At 40.1% G+C, this 21,002-nt stretch overlaps 1 protein-coding gene across 2 annotated transcripts in view; it reads left to right on the top strand.

Moving 5' to 3' along the window:
• pex14 (peroxisomal biogenesis factor 14) overlaps nucleotides 1-21,002 on the top strand; it is a 194,380-nt gene that overhangs the window by 29,308 nt on the left and 144,070 nt on the right. The window contains exon 3 of one of the 2 annotated variants that reach the window (XM_048615022.1): nucleotides 9,444-9,622. The exons of the other annotated variant lie outside the window; for it this stretch is intronic. Within the exon in view, the coding sequence (XP_048470979.1) occupies nucleotides 9,444-9,622 (179 nt within the window). The remainder of the gene's footprint in view (nucleotides 1-9,443; nucleotides 9,623-21,002) is intronic. 2 annotated transcript variants of the gene reach the window in all.

The following is a 21,002-nucleotide window of genomic DNA, read 5'->3' as shown; positions in this document are numbered from 1 at the left end:
GTATGATACATAGTGGAGAACATTCATTTCAACTCCTGGACTTAATACGATCTAAAATTTGCAAGAGGAAGGTGTTTCCCATTTCCAACATGAGTGCAAATATTTAACCAGATTTCTAGGCCTCTTGAGGGTTATAAAATAGTAGCGCCACATTGCCTATTTGACCTAATCCTTCACGTATTTTAAGCAAATGTTTTGCATTGATACAGCTCAGTACCAATTCTGAAGCTCCACTAAATACTTTTACTAAATTTACCCACAAACCAGATTACTGGTCAGTTATCTCATCTGCTCTTCAAGGCACCTTGCTATGTGCTTGTCGATTGCTTTATTTGTCAAAAAGCAGAATGGCTATGCTTCAGTTGAATGATACTGGCAGTGTCTCTACCCTTGGGCCAAAGGCCCTAATTCACATCCCACCCACCTCAGGTATGTGTTGTAACATGTCTGAATATGTTGAGTAATAATGCAGGCACGGAAACAAACCCTTCAGTCCAACCTGTCCGTGCCAACCAGGTATCCCAAACATAACGCTTTGCATTTGCCTGTGTTTAGTCTATAATCCCTGCAAATGGCACGTTTCCTCAGTGGTTAGCACTGCCTCACAGCACCAGGGACCTGGGTTTGATTCCAGCCTCGAGCGATTGTGTGGAGTTTGCACGTTCTCCCAGTGTTTGTGTGGGTTTCCTCCGGCTGCACCAGTTTCCTCCCACAGTCCAAAGATATGCAGGTTAGGTGAATTGGCTGTGTTAAATGTCCATAGTGTCCAGGTATGTGCAGGCTTGGGGGGTTAGCCATGGCAGTGCAGGGTTATGGAGATAGTGGGTCTGGGTGGGATGCTCTTCGGAGCTGTAGGGTGGGCTCGATGGGCCAAATGGCCTGCTTTCACGCTGTAGAGATTCTATGAAATAAACCTATCCTATTCATGTATCGGTCCAAATGCATTTTAAGTGTTTTAATTGTATTCGCCGTCACCACTGCCTCTGGCAGCTCATTCCATACATGCACTACCCTCTGCGTGAAAAAGTTGCCCCTCAGGTCCCTTTTAAATCTTTTCCCCTGTCACCTTAAACCTATGCTCTCTAGTTTTGGATTCTAACCTTGGAAAAAGACCTTGGCTATTCACCATGTCTGTGCGCACGCACACACGCACGCACTTCCAGACGTGGGCTAACAAAAGTCCTGTACTGCCACAACATGACGTCCCAACGCCTATACTCAGTTCGCTGACCAATGACGGCAAGCATGCCAAACACTGCCTTCACCACCTTGACAACATGTGATGCTGCTGTCGCGGAACTATGACCCTGCACCCCTAGGTCCTTCTGTTCAACAACAATCCCCCAGGGCCCTACCACTAACTTTGTACGTCTGTTCTGGTTTGCCTTACCAAAATGCAATACTAAATTAAACTCCATCTGCCACTTCTCAGCCCATAGGCCTATCTAATCAAGATCTGTTTGTACTCTTGGATAACCTTCTTCACTGTCCATTATTTTGGTGTCAACCACATACTTACTAACCAGTTTCCTGTTTGCTGATAACTGTGCACTAGGTGCCAATACACTGCAAATTTGGATTCTTTGTCGACATGGAATGTGGCAGGGACATTAATGTATGAGACCTTCAGCATTGCAGTCAATGTGCAGAAACCTGAAGTGTTGTACTTTTTTGGCAGTCAATGAAAGTTCTTCAAGGGCACTGTAAAGGTTTTGCTTAGAAATGTTGATGTCGACTTTGAGTCCTGGGAGAAGTTCGTTCCATCTTTACATCCAAATAATAAACAATGGGAGCTCCATCAAAAGCAAGATTATATCGGAGGCAAAGTAAAAACACAAGGGAGGAAATCCCAAGCCAGCAACTCATCCAAAACTAAATCATCTACAGTATCCTGTCTAATTTGCAACAACACCTTCCAGGCCTTGGCCACACCTATGTACATATTCAACAGAACCTTACCAGACATCCTAGATGATCATCATCTTTGCTTCGAAGGATAAACAGCAGTTTAATATCCCATGCCATGATTTATAAGCATGCCTGAATATCGGATGCTAGTGCAATGCATTATCCCATAAATCTGCTTAGATTGAATCATGACCAAATAAAGCTTCAACAGATAACTTCTATTAAAGTGAAATATCATGACCCATTGACTTTCACCCGAGTAATCTCCAGAAATCTGCTGGACTGAAGAGAAAATGACAATGGAGTTTTTTTTTTACATTTTATCCATTATTAAAAGAATGACGAAATACAAAAGCAATACTTCACGATCTGTTAATTGACATCTTCCTAATTCACTACACTGCAAATTTGGATTCTAAATCAAGGAGTTTTACATCACTTACAGGGAGGAATGAAAAATAAGATATAATGGCGATCTGAACTATTCTGATGCAATTAGTTACGCAAGAACAGATCCCAGAGCCAAGGAATGATGGCTGGATGAAGACTAAACTCAACAAAGAAAAGTAAATTGCACAAATTAAGGGAGTGGCAACAAAAAGAATCAAAATACATTAGATACTGGAAACAATCACTCCTTGTTAAGGTGATATTCTCAGGCACTGCAATCCACATGAGCAAGTTCTACGAGAATGAGAAATGATTTGCTACTGCTGCTGCTCAGAGGTTACTAGTTTACTAGAGAAAGGCAAGAATTTCTGAAAGGATCCATTACGAATTCAACTGATAGCATCCTTTGCTGCACCAGCTGCCTCACCACCACCATATGCAAAGCAAAATGTTTCATAACATTAACCAGATCAAGTGCCTTGTCTTTTAAAACGAGTCCAATTTTAAAATTGTTAATCGTGCAATATTTTTAATGAATTTATTCCTGAAGTACTTGTGTTTCTCTCATAAACTGTTAAAGTTATCTTTCCTATTTTGTTTGGGTAAACAAAAATTACACAAAATTGCGGAAGACAATACATAACTCAGCCTGCTCATGAGCCTTGTTACAATGTGTGAATAGAGTCATAAAGTCATACAGCACGGAAACAGACCCTTTGATCCAACTAGTCCACACTGACCATGTTCCCAAATAAAACTAGTCCCATTTCCCTTGGACCATCTCCCTCCAAACCTTTCTTATTAATGTACTTATCGAAATGTCATTTAAATGTTGTAACTGTACCTGCATTCACTACTTCCTCTGGCAGTTCATTCCACACACAATCCACTCTGTGTAAAACAAAAAAGTTGCCCCTTATGTCCTTTTTAAAACTTGTTCCTCTCATCTTAAAAATAGATTTGAATTTCCCCACCCTAGGGAAAAGATTCTTGTTATTCACCTTATCTATTGTCCCTAATGACTTTACAAACCTCTCTAAGGTCATCCCTCAACCTCCTACACTCCAGTGAAAAAGGCCCCAGCCTCCCCAGCCTGTTCTTATAACTCAAACCCTCCATTCCTGGCAACATTCTGGCAAATCTGTTCTTTCACCATTTAACAATATTCTTCCTATAGTAAGGTGACCAGAACTGCGTACAATAGTTGAGAAGAGGTTTCACTGATGTCCTGTGTAACCTCAATATAACGTCCCAACTCCTGCTCTCAGTGGTCTGAGCAATGAAGGCAAGCATGCTAAATGCCTTCTTAACCACCCTGCCTACCTGTGATGCAAATTTCAAAAGCGATATGTACCTGAAACTCCAGGCCTCTCCGTTCTGGAACACTACTCGGGGCCCTGCTTTTAATTGTATGGACCTGCCCTTGTTTGTCCAAATTAAACCCAATTGATCAAGATCTCTTTTTATAATCTTAGGTAACCTTCCTCACTGTATGCTGTACCGCCAATTTTGGAATCATCCGCAAACTTACTAACCATGCCTCCAATATTCTCATCCAAATTGTTTATATAAATGACAAACAAAAGTGGACCCAGTACAGATGCCTGTGGAACACTGCTGGTCACAGGCCTCCAGTCCAAAAAACAACTCTCCACTACCATCCTCTGTCTCCTACCATAAAGCCAATTTTGTATCCAATTGGCAAGCTCACCTTCAATCCCATAAAATAAAGCAAAAAAAGGTACAAGAGAATTTTCTTTTAATTTGCATCAATAGAGTATTTACTCTTATGCTGGTGTCAATGGATGGTTTCACCATTTGCTCAATAGCCACATTGTCTCTTTGAGAAGCCAGCTTTAAGGAATGCAGCAGTTCATATCTCAAGCATAATAAGACCAACAGTTCATTTCATGTCAATATAAAAGGAGAGCATGAAGTTCATAAAAAATGTGCCAAATGTCGTACTGAGCTTTATAAATTTATACCTGACAAACTAGGCGAAAACTTGCAAACATACAAATTAGGTCATTGGACCCTGCAAGCCAGTTCCATTATTTTATAAAATATGACTAAGACTAGAAAGAGATGAAAAACGAAGTGTTTTGATCATTTATTAGCACACACTTTGCGGAAACTTTATGGGTTGTGTTTTGGTCAAGTGTCATGCCATACCCCTAATTGGTCTTGCCTTGAAAATCCTGCTTTACCTTCAATACAGCTAATTATTACGAATTTACTGTGCCTTGTAGGCATTAGAGAGTTTATAATCTCAAGTACCAGTTTCTATAGTGAGATGAGCTATGCAGACATTTGAAATTTATGGTAGGGCTGTCTCTGTACTTACTGGAACTCGGACAAGCAGAAAGCTCTTCACTTCTCCAGTCCGTACATTGTTCAACTGAAACAACAAACATAGAAGCAAGAATTTTAACTAATGCACTCTAATGCAGCTGACATTGTTGAAAATGCACTCATTAATATGGGGTGATCAAGTTTTTATCTTTATGGTGAACACTATACAGCCTTGGTGCCTATACATAAAATTTATACCTATGCTCCCATTGACATATGTATATCTCAAATTGTTGGTATAGCCAGATTTTGCAGTTCCAATTCAGTTCCTAATGGTGGGTAAATCTTACCCAATTCAAAAATTAGCACCAGCTTAATAATGCAAGATAGAACACTCCATGTTGGAATTAAGGGGCTCTTGTGACGCTTTGGCAGTGTCCCTATGTCTGTACCAGGAAGCCCAGGTTCAAGTCACCAGCTGCTACAGAGATATGTCATAAAGCATCTGAACAGATTAATTAAAGGTATCTATAATTCCTCCAAAGCAATTTGGGATACCTTAAGGACTCAAGTCTCTTTTTTGGTCTTTTTGTCTGTTTTTTAACTAATCTATATCATTGCCTGCAACGTGGGCTCTATAAGCCCAAGTTCAGATGTGGAGTTAACCAGTTCATGCTGAACCGGGATTGCTGGCATGTGTTTGAACTTTGAGAAATCTGAGAGTTCATGTAACACTGATGACCTTGTTAGAATTGGCACAAAATGCTACTGTTCTGTTCCCTAATTTACAAGGAAAATGTTAGTATTGCAAACATCTTGTGTGTAAAACTGTTTTGGTTCAATAATACTGGTTGAGGAAACTTAGTGTCCAGAATATTGCAACCGAATATATTCTGTAATGGATGGCAATTCAAAGCCCTTTGTTTGTGAAAATGCATTTGCTCTTAAATGAAAACACGTAGTGTTTCAAGTGGCAAGTATAGTTCACTGATGACCTTATAGGAAGAAAATCTACCATTCTCATTTGGTCTTGCCGACATCAGATTCTGAACCCAGCGATGGGGCTGACTCTTAACTGTTTTATGGATAGTTGCAGAAGATTAATAAGTACTGGCCTAGCTAGTGATGCCCACTTCCCATGAATGAATAAAAAACAGAAAGAACAACAGAATAAAACCCCATGCATTTATGTAGCATCTTTTGTGCCTCAATGTGCTTCACAGCTAATTAATTTATTTTTGAAGCGCAATCACTTTTTATATAGAGAAACAACCCAGGGCCACACAGCAAGTGAATGAAATCAGTTCACCTGTCTCGGTTTTTGTCTTTGACAGAGAATCTTACCTGTTGTGACAATGCTTTTGGTACCTCCATAACAAAAAAACTGGGCATGGATGAAATGATGTTGAAGAATCTTCAACAGATATTCATTATAACTAACTATTACGTGCAAACATTGTAATCATCTCCATAAGTCTGTGGGTGAGCTTTATGCGATTGTTTTACAACGCAACAACATGCTTCCAGTAGATTGTCGTGCTTGAAATGTTTGATATAAGATAGAAAATGAGATCTCTATATCCACAGGTCACATGCTGTGATAATATCATGAGCAAATCTTTTAAAGGTATACATGCTGACAGTGAAGCATGACAGAACAGGGGAGAAATGTGTAGATGCAGGATTGCCCCAGTACCACACTGAATTGTCATCCTCGGTTATGTATTCACGTTGAAGTGGGGCTTGAAAGTGCTGCAAGGCTAACAGTACAATTACCAAGTAAATCTTTTTGTTTTTGAAATCAATAAGTTTTCTATCTAATGAGGCTATATGTTTGTCATGTACATTCAAGAGAACTAGGCTTTATAACTCGCCTGCAAAATAAATATCTATCAGAATGCAATTTCTAAATGTATTAATTTTAGGTCTATAACTAAATTGCTATCATTTTGACCACACCAGGTCAGTCATAGTTTCAAATAACATTATGAAATGAAGTGAGATGGAAACTTACCTTAATGTAAATCATACAAAGTAAGACCTGTGATTGTATTTGTTATAGTCATTCCTAAAATTCATAAAGCTTAAAATCTTTGCAAAATGCTGCGGCTAAAACTATTAAGCAGCTGTTGCAATGTCATAAGAATAGCATGAACTGAGGAGCTGCCTGAGGCTTGGAGGTCACAGTGATGGACAATGGATGAGCAAGGAGCTTGCACAGTAGATTTTGAAAAATAATGAGTGTAAAATGATGGATCAAAAGTGAACAAGTTCACTGATGTGTTCAATGAAAAGGTGCTTTTCTGATTTGCAAGAGTGAGAATGAGTAGGATCCTCAAGTGGTTCTCCAGTTCACATTTTGAAACGTGGTAATGGTGACTGCTTCCCTATTTCTGTGCTGACTAAAGTCTGTCAGACGTATCATATTACAAGAAATATGGCGACTGTCCTTATAGATTTATTTTGATTGTTTGCTGTTCGCTATATTTCAGTGTACGAAGGAGATGATACCGAGCTACACATTAGATATCACTTTAGTCACAATATATCCATGTCATTTTGAGGTACAGGCTACAAATTCTCATATTGTAATCTATGGTTTTATAAATAAGTTATAGCTTAGCAACAGCAAATAGATATAGTTCTTTTTGCTATATAGTTTAACTCTGAAAATACAACCTTTTGAAGCCAAATACCTTCAGATAATGCTCTTAAATTTATTCTAGTTGGGCACTTCTAAGTTCTGAAGGATATGGCCTAGTGATTCCACCCACACCACCACCCCCACACACGCCTCAGTCCACACCAAAGTTTGACTTTTTTTCTCTGTATACTTTTGAAAAGCCAAGAAAGAATTGTTGGGCATTGTAACTTTAAGTGCATCCTGATTTTTAAATCATTTCATGAGGTTATTGCTGCCTAGACACTCTAGAGTCAATATAGCAATAATCAGTGGCCACAAGTGCCCACAAATGGAATTTCACAAGAGCTTCATTTTCTATTGGAATGAACAATGGTGATTTTTATTTTGTGTGTGTTATGCCAATGTTGTACTTCCAGTACAGAATGAATTGAATCTTGACTGTTAACAGTGAATTGACAAGGTTTTGTAAACATGTTAATTAAACGTGCAGTATTCTTTTTGCCAGCATTCCTAGGGTGTATTTAAGAAACTGTTTCAAATTATTTCAGTGAAATATTTTTTCGATATTTGTAGTGTTGTATATTAAAAACTTACGAGTATTTGAAAAAAAGTACATGCTATATTAAAAGCTAACATTTCCATAGAAAATTAAATGTTGTGCTATATATTTTAAATATCTTTTCTGACCCAGTTATTTTAATTTATTTATTTTTATTCTTTGTTGTGTTGTAGGCATTGCAGGCAAGGCCAGCTTTTGTTTCCCATTCTAATTACCTTTGAATCGAATGACTTCTCTGACCATTTCAGAAGGCAATTATGAGTTTTTTTCTGGCCATTTCTGGAGACAATTATATACTATGGGTCTAGATTCACATATAGCCCAGACCGGGTGGGAATGGCAGATTCCCTTCCCTAAAGATCATTACTGAACAAGAGATGTTTTTTACAATAATCAAAGATAGTATCATGATCACCACTACTAATCTGGTTTTAAATTCCAGATTGCATAGAATTTAAATTTCACCAGTAGCCATGCTGGTATTTGAACTCATGCCCGTAGGGTATTAACTTGGGTCTCTGAATTACTAGCCAGTGACATTCTGCTGCCATCTCCCTGGTTTAATTCTGCTGTGAGTGAAAACCAGATTTATGACACTTTGTACTGTGGTTATTTGAAAAAGTAATGGATTCTTAACCAAAATACATCTTTTGTCCTCGCATAGTCCTTTCTGACATTGAACATAGGCAAAACAATCTAGGATTTGATTCGAGTTGCTGATTATCTCCTGTGTTCACTGATTGAATAACATGTTGACTGGTTTTTACATTTCTCAACCTTTACCAATACTTCGCACGTGAAATTCTTATTTCCCCACTTAGATTTCTCGTACAGATTGCCTTGTGTTTAGTTGCATGATGTTTAATGTTAAACAAATACTTATGAAACCACTATAGTCGCAATGCTGCATTAATAGTCCACCTTTCAATTTAACTGGAATGTGCACTATACAATCTTCAGAATATAGAATGTATCTTGCTTGTTTTGAAGTCCTGATGCTTTCAACTAGAATATGCTTGATTGCTGAAGTAAAATCTCTCAATCAGCTAAACTGAAAGAACATGGAATATTTCAAGCTGTACTTATTTACTTAATGCTTTTATAAAAGTTACAAAAGCATTCATAACTTTCTCTTCAATTTCTTGACTGGAACTGCGCCGATTGTCCAATTAATTTGTCTTTTAAAATATTCTGCTGAGCTTCTTTCTGTGTAGCACCTTGTGGAATGCAAAATCTCTGGGGTAACTCTTGTCTAGATTTCAGTATTTTGTTTTGTTTTGTTTTTAAATTTAGTTGCAGAATGTTTGAAGGTTTTTTTTTCCCCAATTCTTGCAACAAATTTGTACAGAATATATTTCCTTCAGTTCTCCTTCTGTACAGCAATTTAAGAAAATGTTTTGGTGCTATTACTTGTGAACTGCATCCCAGTCTATATTACTATGTTAGCTATGCTGTTGAAATTTTGTTTTGCAATTATGATGGGACAATTTTTGAGTTTAAAAAAAAAATCCCGTTTGACGAATAGCTGAATGGAATATCAGTGTTAGAAAGTTATTGTAATCAATCATATCTGGGTATTTGGCAACTGGCGTGGATAAGCAGGTTAACTAACTCCACCTACCTCTGAATAATAATTTGTTTTTTTTTAAGCTATGGAAAGATATACAGCACAACTATTTAATACACCAATGTACTATGCCAAGGAGTGCCAGGGCATGCATAACCACAGAGCGTTTATTGATGAGACTATGAAACACCAGCATTTCCCTCCCAGAGTCTTTGATGACCCTATGGCAGGAAGAATTGTGTGTACGGAAGGAGTGGAGGAAGTGAGTGATGCAGATACCTGAAAATGAGGACGAAATAGTCTTTTTCTTTAAATTAAAAAAAACTTAAGTTCAATTATTTAATATTACAACATATTGTTTTCTCCCTTGCTGTTTTGTGTTGGTATTTATTTGCAAACCATTTCAACTAAATTGACAAATCTAAATGGGGAGGGGGAAAAGTAAAAGATTTGCAAACCCTGTTGCTTTTGCAAGTAATGACTGCAAAATGCTCCCAGTGCAAATGCGTATATTATTGTTTTACTCATGATAATCTTGGATTATTAGTTTCAGTCTTTTGTAATTTCAATCTGCTCATAAAGTTTGTAATAAATAATATTTGAACTGCAGTGCTCTCCAGTGTAAAAAAACATGTTCAACTCAGACTGGTCTTGAGCTACTTCATGATGTCAGTTCTGCTGAAATGTTAACTAGTCCTTGCCTGAAGCTGGCTGGCTGACTGACCCAGTGTATATTTCCAACATTTCCCATGGATTTTCTATATCAAAGTCCAAGAAGGCCTGTAGAAATACTGATACAATGGACCATATTCTGCTGTTGCAATGTGTATAATGTTCTGTAGCTTTAGATTCATCCCTGAAAGTTTAGTTTTAATTTTTTTGCATGACAATGTGTGGATATTTTGTGAAATAAATGGCAGAATGATGCATTATATAAAGCAATTTCAGGATTCTGTGTTTGACCATACACCTGCCTTCACCTCAGTTTGCTGGATTGTGTGTACATATATAATGTTCAGCATTCGTAATCTTGTCATTAATTTGATTGTGTTATAGGAATAGAATTTCATTGCACACAAGTCTAACAGCTGAGCAGGCAAAAAAATAGGTGGCAGTTTAACGTTTTTGATTTGATTTATTGTAGTCACATGTCCCTAAGTACAGTGAAAAGTTCTGTTTTGCGAGCAGTACAAGCAGATCATAGCAAACAAGGACATACAGCTCACAGGGTGCTCAGACAGCGTGCGGCATACAAGGTTACAGCTGCACAAGAGGTGCGCAAAGCAAGATCAACATTAGCAAGGTCAACAATTTGTAGTTAGAGAGATCCATTTAGCAGTCAAATAACAACAGGGAAGAAGTTGTTCTTGAACTTGCTGGTGCACATGTTCAAGCTTCTGTATCCTCTGCCTGGCGGAAGAGGTTGGAAGAGAGTATTACCGGGGTGGGAGGGGTCTTTGATAATGTTGGCAGCCTTTCCGCTGCAACCAGAAGTGTAAATGGAGTCCGTGGATGGGGCGTTGGCTTCTGTGATCGTCTGGGCTGTGCGCACAACCTTCTGTAGTTTCTTATGATTATGGGCAGAGCAGTTGCCGTATTAGGCCATTATGCACCCAGATAGAATGCTTTCAATGATGCATCTGTAAAAGTTGGTGAGGGCCCTTATGGACATGCCAAATTTCCTAAGCCGCCTGAGGGAGTAGAGGCGTTGTTGTGTCTTCTTGACCATCGCATCTATGTGGGAAGTATTCCTTGGTTGACCATAAGATCATAGATTTGGAGCAAAATTAGGCTACAAAACAATGGCCTAACGTGTTTGTCAACCTCCATTTTCCTGCCTTCTCCCCGTAACCCTTGACTCCCTTACTAATCAAGATCTATATATCTCTGTCTTATATACATTGAACAAATTGGCCGCCACAGAAACACAACCTTCTGGCTGAAGAAATTCCTCCTCAGCTAAAGGGCCATCCCTTCATTCTAAGTCTGTGCCCTCGGGTTCTAATCTCTCCAACTAGTGGAACCATCTTCTCCACATCCACTGTATCCAGGCCTCTCAGTCTCTTCATAGGATACATGGAACAGTCCCTCTTCTGCGGTTACACTAGCACCATCCCTCACCTCTTCCCCTGCTACATCGATGACTGTATTGGTGCTGCCTCATGCTCCCATGAGGAGTTCAAATAGTTCATCCACTTCACCAACACCTTTCACCCCAACCTCAAATTCACCTGGACTGTCTCCGACACTTCCTTCCCCTTCCTGGACCTCTCCATCTACATCTCCGGCAACCAACTCAACATCGACATGTATTTCAAACCCACTGACTCCCATAGCTACCATTACTACATCTCCTCATGCCCACCCTGTTGCGAAAGTGTGATCCCATGCTCCCAATTCCTCTGCCACCCCTCATCTCCTAGGATGAAGCATTCTTACCCTGGATATCCCAGTTGTCCTCCTTTAAGGACTGTAACCTCCCCATCCTGCGATTCATAATGCCCTCAACCACATCTCTTGCATTTCCTGCACTTGTCCCCACAAAACCCCTCCCCCCAACTACAATAAGGATAGAGTCCCCTAGTCCTCAAGTACCATCCCACCAATCTCCAAATCCAACACATCATCCTCTGCAATCAGACCCCGCCACCAAAGTGATATTTCTTGCCTCACCCCTACCTGCTTTCTGTAGGGACCTCTCACGCCGCGACTTCCTTGTCCACTCCACACTCGACACTCCACACTCCCCACTAACCCTACCACACCTGGCACCTTTCCCTGCCCCTCCACCTTCCCTCTCACCTTCATCCAAGGCCCCAAACAATCATTCTGTATCCAACAGGGATTCACCTGTACGTCTTCTAACCTGTCTCTTGCGTCCGTTGCTCCCGATGTGGTCTCTTCTACATTGGAGAGACCAAGAACAGACTCGGTGACTGATTCACGGAGCATCTGCATTCTGTATGTTCCAGTCAACAATGTCTTCCGGTTGCCAGCCATTTCAACTCCCCCTCCCGCTCCCTTGGTGATATATCCATCCTGGGCCTCCTTCATTCTCACAATGAGGCCACACGCAAACTGAAGGAACAACACCTTATATTCTGCCTCAGGAGCTTACAGCGTGATGGTCTCAACATAGAATTCACCAGCTTCAAAATCTCCCCACCCCTTGCCTCACCCCATGTCCAGCCCTCTCTCTCATCCCTGCCTCCTTGACCCGACATAACCTGTCCATCTTCCTTCTCACCTATCTGCCCCACCCTTCCCATTGACCAATCACTACAAGTCCCTATCTGCATCCACCTATCAACGTCCCACTTACCTTCCTCCAGCCCCAACCCCTTTTATTTATTGCTGAGCTCTTTTCCCCCTTGCCAGTCCTGATGAAGGGTCCCGATCCGAAATGTCCTGCTCCTCGGATGCTGTCTGACCTGCTGTGCTCTTCCAAGTCCACATTTTATCAACTCTTTGAAACTTACAATATCCTATGAGATCCCCCTCATCCTTCTAAACTTCATCAGGTACAGATTCACAGTCCTCAACTGCTCCTCATATGACAAGCCCTTCATCCCTGGGATCATTCTTAAACCTCCTCTGGAACTCCTCCCAAGACCAGCACATCCTTCCTTTGGAATGGGAGCTCAAAACTCCTCTCAATATTCCAAATACAATCTGACTATATACAGCCTCAGCAGTACATCCCTGCTCTTGTATTCTAGGCATCTCAAAATGAATGCTAACTATGCATTTGCCTTTATAGCTACCAATTAAGCCTGCATGTTAACCTTAAGAGAATCCTGAACCAGGACTCCCATGTCTGTCGTGCTTTAGATTTCCAAAGCCTTTCCCCATTTAGAAAGTAGTCCATGCCTCCTCTTCCTATCAAAGTGTATAATGTCACACTTTCCCACATTGGGCAATGAAGTGGCAGATGGAATACAATCTCCTAGCCTGTCCAAGTCTTTCTGCAGCCTCCTTGCTTCCTCAACACGACCTGTCCTTCCACCTATCTTATGTCATCTGAAAACTGAGCAAAAAGCCCTCAGTTCCTTCATCCACGTCATTAATGTATAACATGAATAGTTGTGGTCCCAACTAGTGAAACTCCACTAGTCACTGGCTGCCATCCTGAAAAAGACTCCTTTATCCCCACTCTCTGCCTACTGTCGATCAGCCAATCCTCTATCCATGCCAGGAGCTTGCCTCTAACACCATGGGCTCTTGTCTTATTTAGCAGCCTCCTGTGCAGCACCATGTCAAAGGTTTGTGGAAATCTAAATGGATTGCATCCATTGGCTTTCCTTTGTCTAACTTGCTTGTGACCTTCTCAAGAATTCTAGCAGATTTGTCAGGTATGACCTTCCCTTGACAAAGCCATGCTGACTCAGCCCAATTTTCTATGCACTTTCAAATACTCTGTAACTCCTCCTTAATAATGGACTCTAAAATCTTACCAACAACTGAAGTCAGGCTAACTGGCCTGTCTTCAGCCTCCCTTCTTAAACAAGGGAATTACATTAGCTATTTTCCAGTTCTCTGGGACCCTTCCTGATTCCAGTGATTGCTGAAAGATCACCACCAGTGCCTCCACAATCGCTTAAGCTACTCTGGGATGTAGTCCACCTGGTCCGGGCGATTTGTCTACCTTCAGACCTTTCATCTTCCCTGGGATCTTCTCCTTAGTGATGGCAACTACACGCACCTCTGCTCCCTGACTCTCTTGAAGTTCTGATATGCTGCTGGTATCTTCCACTGTGATAATAGATGCAAAGTATCTATTCAGTTCCTCCACCATTTCATTGTTCCCCAAAGCTACTTCTTCAGCCTAATTTTTCAATGGTCCAATGTCCATTCTTGCCTCTTTTCTACCTTTTAGATATCTAAAAAACTCTTTTGTGATCATCTTTTATATTACTAGCTTACTTACCCTTATTTTTCATCATCCCCGCTGATTGCTTTTTTTTAGTTGTCCTCTGCTGGTTTTCAAAGGCTTCCCAATCCTCTGGTTTCCCACAAATCTTCACCACGTTGTGTGGTTTTTCTTTTGCTTTTGTGCTGTCCCTGTCTTCCCTTGTAAGCTATGGTTGCCTTATCTGCCCCTTTAGTATATTCTGTTTTCTCTTGAGATGAATTTTTGCTGTGCTTTCCGTATTACTTCCAGAAACCCCTGCCATTGCTGCTCCATCGTCTTCCCTGCGAGGCTTCCCTTCCAATCCACTGTGGCCAGCTTCTCCCTCATGTAGTTACCTTTACTCAATTGTAATATTGTTGCATCTGATTCAGGCTTCTCCCTCTCAAATTGATGTGCATTTTGCTGCTTAGAAAACAATAACACAGCAATTAAGCTGTCCAAATATGACCAGTTGCTTTATTACCACAGGATTAACCCTAAAATGTGAATGCAACTTTAAATAGAATCAAAACTATGTTTATTCACTTTTTTCTCAATCTACTTCACATGTTATTTGAAAGAAAGTATTTGTAAGCTCTTTCAATAGACCATAGAGGTGCTGAATTGGGACTAACATTCCAGTGGTTAGGGAGACATTAATCTGCCCAGGTTAGCATTCTTGACCTCTGCTGGAGTAGCAGCACTGAGCATATGTTAAAGACCAAATCAAGCTCAAACTTAATGGCACCCACCCAGTTGGCAAGCTTGTGAACACTCCCTCATTCACAAGTGAAGAATAAAGAAAGATCTGCACCTATATAGCGCCTTCGGTCGCCACAGTACATCACAAAGCACTTTATGGTCAAGGAAGCAGTTTTCAAGTGTAGTCAGTGTCATTTAAACAAAAAACTCCTCATTGATACGCTGTGTTTGTGAGGGGTGTATAAGTATATTCTTGAAAAATTTCTTGTGCCGGGAGGAGTGATTCCAATCAATAGGTACTCTAATCTGCGTTGTGACCCCATTCCCATTTTTTATCCCTTTTTTTTCTTCTTTTTCTTCTGCTTGCTTCCTCTCTCCACAATTTATGTTCACTTTATTGTCTCAAAATCGACTCTAAGAGTCTGGCTTTTAGTCCAGTTTAATGGCACTGAATGAATACTGACGAGGAAGTGGCTGAACACTGGAGTAGACGCATGGGAGATCCAAGTATTTAAACTGGTCTGCCTCAAAACTAATAATTAGACTGAAATGTAGGAGCAAAAGTAGGCATCAAGTCTGTTCCATCATTCAATGAAATCATTGCTGATCTGACAGTCCTTCGTCCCTTTCCTGCCTTATCCTCATAACACTTAATTCCCTTGATCATTAAAAGTCTATCCTATTTGAATAGTCTTAACAAGCCAACCTCAACAGCCCTCAGTGGTAAAGAATTCCACAGACGCACAACTCTGAGAGAAGAAATTCCTTCTTCTCTCTGTCTTAAATGGGTGACTCCTTATTCTAAGACTATGTCCTCTGGACTTAGACTGTACCACAGAGGGAAATACATTGAAATGTAATGGTTTGTGAGTTTTTTTTTAACCCAATGCATAATGGTTCTACTGTTATTTGTGCATAGTGTGACTAGCTTCAGTGACTTGGCTACTGCTGACAGAGTTGAGTTATTAAATATATGTGGTTTTAGTACTTCAAAGACATTTAGCATTATGTTTTAGATCTCTGCAAATATGTATGCAGAAAGACTCCCAGCTGTTTATTGTAATATCGAATCATCATGCACTGGTGTAAATTATTCGGGATTAAAAGGTGCTGACATCTATGGATATAATGTAGTACAACAAAGTGAGAATGGGGCTACCATTTACCCAGTATCGCTGAATTGTTATAGAAAGTCCAGTTTGGGCAATATATTACTTTTCTGTTCAATTTCCGATGGTTTGTCTACTTCTGCGCGGATCATCATCTTTTTCTTTGTGTCCAAAGTCAGGACTGACCTATAGTGTCACAGCCTCCATCAGGGGTAGGGCAAAGAAGCAAGTCAGGAATCCACTGACAGCTGGGATGTAGGTTGAACCCTGTGCTATTTTTGCCTCCCATTTGATCCATACTAGCACTCCAGCCAGCTCCCCAAAGAGTCTTGAGTTCTTGTGCCAGCGTATGCATGTATGTTTTGGTCTGCAGCTATGGATAGGATGGTAGAGGCTCCAATTTTTTACCAGCACACGGCTGACCCGGAACCTTTCCTGTTCTTACTACCTACCATTGGTGTATCTTAGACTGATTTAAAAGTTGATCTTCAGCCTGTTTGACTGCATTATGAGTACACCTTGCTTTGCCATCAGATGTTAGAGTGGGACTTCTACTAGGAGCATCTAGAGATGCTACCACTGTGCATAAGAACTAGTTTACCTCCAATATATCTCGTAAGATTAACTGACCGTTCCATAACTTTTAAATATTTGGTGAAAATATGCTTGGAACTGTATATTTCACATATTCAACAACTGATTATTTTGTAAAGGTAGAATTTTAAAATGTATAAAGTTAGTTTTTAACCAGATTGGCTGATGAAAATATTGTATGGATCAAAAGGATCGCGTAACAATAAGGAAATGCTGTATTGACCTGCAGTTGCTTTATATATTCTGACTTCATCCTTTAACACCAGTATTGTTGTTATTTCCACATTGTATTAAGAAGCAGAGTTGACACAATTCTACCGTCCTGTAATGTGAGTTTATCAGCATTATGCAGAGGCTGCTTGCCCTTTGAAGACTATTTTATCCTCCTTTGTTAAACTGTAAGATATAGGGGCAAAGTAGGCCTTTTGAGACTGCTCTGCTGTTCAATGAGATCATGGCCAATCTGGTCGTCCTCAACTACACTTTACTGTCTTTTCACCATAACTGTCAATTTCTTTACTGCTTAAAAATGTCTATCTCAGCCTTGAATATACTTAATCACTTAGCCTCAATAGGCCTCTGCAGTAAAGAATTCGACAGATTGAGTGAGTATTCTCTGAGAGAAGAAATTCCTCCTCCTCCTCTTTATCCTAACTGGGCACCCCTTAACTGAGATTATACCTCGGGTGTTAGACTCTCCAACAAGGGAAGCAACCACTCAGCACCTATACTATCAAGCCCCTTAAGAATCTTTGGTTTCAATAAGATCATCTCTCCATCCTCTAAACTCTGACCCAATCTTCAGTGGACAGCCTCCAAAGCCAGTGTTATCTTTCCTTGGATGAGGAGACAAAAACAAATTCCAGGTGTGGTCCAACTACTGCCTTATAGTTTTACCAAGACTTCCCTATTTTTACACTCCATTGCCTTTAAGGTAAAGTCCAACATTCCATTTGCCTTCCCTGTTATCTGTTGAATCTGCATGCTAGCTTTTTGTGATTTAAGCATGAAATCTTCCAAATCCCTGTGCTGTAGCTTTCTGCAGACTTTCTCCATTAAAGGAAAAAATCAACTTCACTATTTTTCTTGCTAATGTGCAAAACCTAATAGTTTCCCACATTATATTCTATGTGCCATATTTTTACCCACTCACTTAACCTGTCTATAGCCTTTTGTATACTGTCTCTTTCTCATCACTTGCCTTCCCACCTGTCTTGTCATCCTCAAACATGACGATGGTACATTCACTTCCCACATCCAAGTCTTTAATATATGTTTTAAATAATTGTTGTTCCAGTGTTTATCCCCAAGGCACTTCACTGATAACAGGTTGCTATCCTGAAAATAGCCTCCTTATTCCAGCTCTGCCTGCTATTAGCTAGCCAATCCTTTGTCCATGCTAATATACAACCCCCTACATCATGGCTTTTTATCTCATCAAGTAGTCTTATGTGTGGTACCTTATTGAGAGCTTTGTGGAACTTCATATATATTTCATCTACTGGTTTCCTTTGTCCTGCTTACTACCTCTCAAAGAATTCTAGTAAATTAGTTAGGTATGATTTCCCTTTTGTGAAGTCCTTCTGACATTGCAGTGAACTCCAGAACCAGTAGTCAATGCTATGAATGGCATCAGGCACGCTGATCACCATGCATAAACGCTTGGAGCAGCTGTGGGCACTGGCTTGGAGAAAATATTGCTGTGAAGACTGATGTAAAGTATTTATTCTCTGCTGTTTCCTGATCCCCGTTATTATTTCATTAGCCTCATTCTCTAAGGGACTTAACTTCATGTGGCCTTTGTCTTCTGTTTATTTGATTTGATTTTCATTTTATTGTCATGTGTCCTCAAGTACAAAAAGTACAGAAATAGAGTGAAAAGTGTATAATGTCGTCACACAAGGTAACATCTTAGGTACAAGTATCAAGATACAGAATCTTAAGAACAAGGTAGAAAGAAAGAGCGAAGTTAAAAGTTAAACATTGCAGTAATATATTGTATAGCATAAAGCATACAAAATAAAGTTAAAAGTTACACATTGCAGACCTTCTCCGTTTTAAGTAGAAAATAAAGAAATAAAGCTGAAAGTTCAAACATTACAGTCTTTCTTAAGTACTTAGCCATAGTAGGACCGCATTTCGAGGAATCACCTTGAGACTGGAAGTCCACGCTGAGGCCATGCCAGATGAGAGACCGCCAAAAGACCACCATATCAGGCCGAGAGACTGCCATGCTGGGCTTAGAGACCCCCTCGCTATTTATATGATGACCATGAAAGCATTGTCGATTGTTGGAAAAACCCATCTGGTTCACTAATGTCCTTTAGGGAAGGAAATTGCCAACCTTACCAGGTCTAGCCTACATGTGACTCCAGACCCACAGCAATGTGGTTGACTCTCAATTGCCCTCTGGTCAATTAGGGATGGGCAATAAATGCTGCCTGGTCAGCGACACCCTCATCCCGTGGATGAATAAAAAAAAAAATTAAATGTTTAAATGTGCTTTTGCTCATGGCTACCTCTGCCAATTTGATTTTCCTAATCTACATGAACATTAAGGTCACTCTTGATTAATTTATTGCCTTTTTTACATGCCCTTGTTATCTCTTGATTTATTCTCTGCCAGATAGTATAGCTATCATTAGGGGGCCTATAGACTACACCCACCAGTGTCATCTTCCCTTGTTATTTCTTACCTCCATCTGTATGGATTCTATATCTTCTGAATCAAGATCATTTCTTGCTTTTGTACTTATTCCATCTTGTATTAACAATGCTACCTCATTACTCTTTTCTTCCTATCCATCCTTTCGAAAAATCATATACCCCGGAATATTTAGTTGTCAGTTTGGATTTCCTTGTAACCACCATAATGGCTATAAGATTACACCCATTAACTACTATTTGTACCATTAATTTATTTTGTTCTGAATACAATGTGCACTTAGGTAAATTAAGTAATTTTGCCTTCTTACCATTTTATTTCCACAACTCCAGTTCCTGTCCAGCTCGGGGAGATGTCCTTAACCCTGGCACTGGCCGAGCAATACACGCTTGGGGATTCATGGATGCGTAGGACAGTGCCCACCCCCTCAGTATACCATACCCTTTGTATGGTATACTACCATTTGTAGTTCCTCACTCGCTTGAATGCCTCCCTATACCATGGTCAGTTTGCTCATCCTTCCTGCATTTGCCATGCTAGTCCACACAGCTTATGTGAACCTTGTAACTGTTAAACAGTTGCATGTAACCCACTGGATCCCCATACCTGTCACACCTGCAGTTTCACATCTTGCTGTCTTTGATGACAGAGCAATTTTGAATTTTCTCGTTTGAGGCATATGGCTGCCTCCTGGAGCAAAGAGTCCAGACAATTTCACTCTTCTTGATCTGCAATTCTGCAGATCAGACTCCAGCTCCTCAACTCCCATTTGATGTTCCTAGAGCTGCAAACACTTATTACAGAAGTGTTTGTTCTAGATCACTTTGGTGCCTAGAAGCTTTCACCTGTTGCAGTAGCAACACATCACCCTTCCTTCCATTACTTTCTTTAGATTCAATTTATTCATTACTTTAAAAGTCCTCTCTACAATTTATTGACTTTTTTTCAAAAAACACAAGTATCAATCTTATGCTTAACAAGTGATTTTTAAGAAAAGTGGTAAGAAATAAAGACTAGAGATCCAAATGCAAACTGAAGTCTTTATTTTTACATTAATGACTATAGTTACTTACTCAGCAACACCAACTTTCCCTACACTTGCAGTATTTTGTGGTTTGTGACACCACTCACCACTATCCTTGTTACAGGTAGGTCTCTTGATCCACACCTTTTATCCTCACTTGTTAACTCTCACTCTGCACAATTTACTTGTTGCAGGAAATCATTCTTGAAGCTCCTTTTTCCTCTCTACACAGAATTTCCACTTCCTGAACTAAATTCCCAGATATACTAACTTGGCCTTTGTCTCACTCAGCTGAAATTTCCAACCAGCACGAAAGTGTTCCTTGCTTGATAAATTAATTTTAATTAGGGGTTTCAACATAGATCATAGAATCATAGAATAGATCATAGAATCCCTACAGTGTGGAAACAGGCCCTTCGGCCCAACAAGTCCACATCGACCCTCACAGCATCGCACCCAGACCCATTCCCTTATAACCCACCTAATCTACACATCCCTGAACATTATGGGCAATTTAGCATGGCCAATCCACCTAGCATGCACGTCTTTGGACTGTGGGAGGAAACCGGAGCACCCAGAGGAAACCCACGCAGGTACGGGGAGAATGTGCAAACTCCACACAAACAGTCACCCGAGGGCGGAATCGAACCCGATGGC

Source organism: Rhincodon typus, chromosome 31 (genome assembly GCF_021869965.1).
Source record: "Rhincodon typus isolate 14 chromosome 31, sRhiTyp1.1, whole genome shotgun sequence".
Classification (NCBI taxonomy): domain Eukaryota; kingdom Metazoa; phylum Chordata; class Chondrichthyes; order Orectolobiformes; family Rhincodontidae; genus Rhincodon; species Rhincodon typus.
Note: the sequence above shows the minus strand (reverse complement) of the source record. Positions and strands in the feature narration are given on the sequence as shown.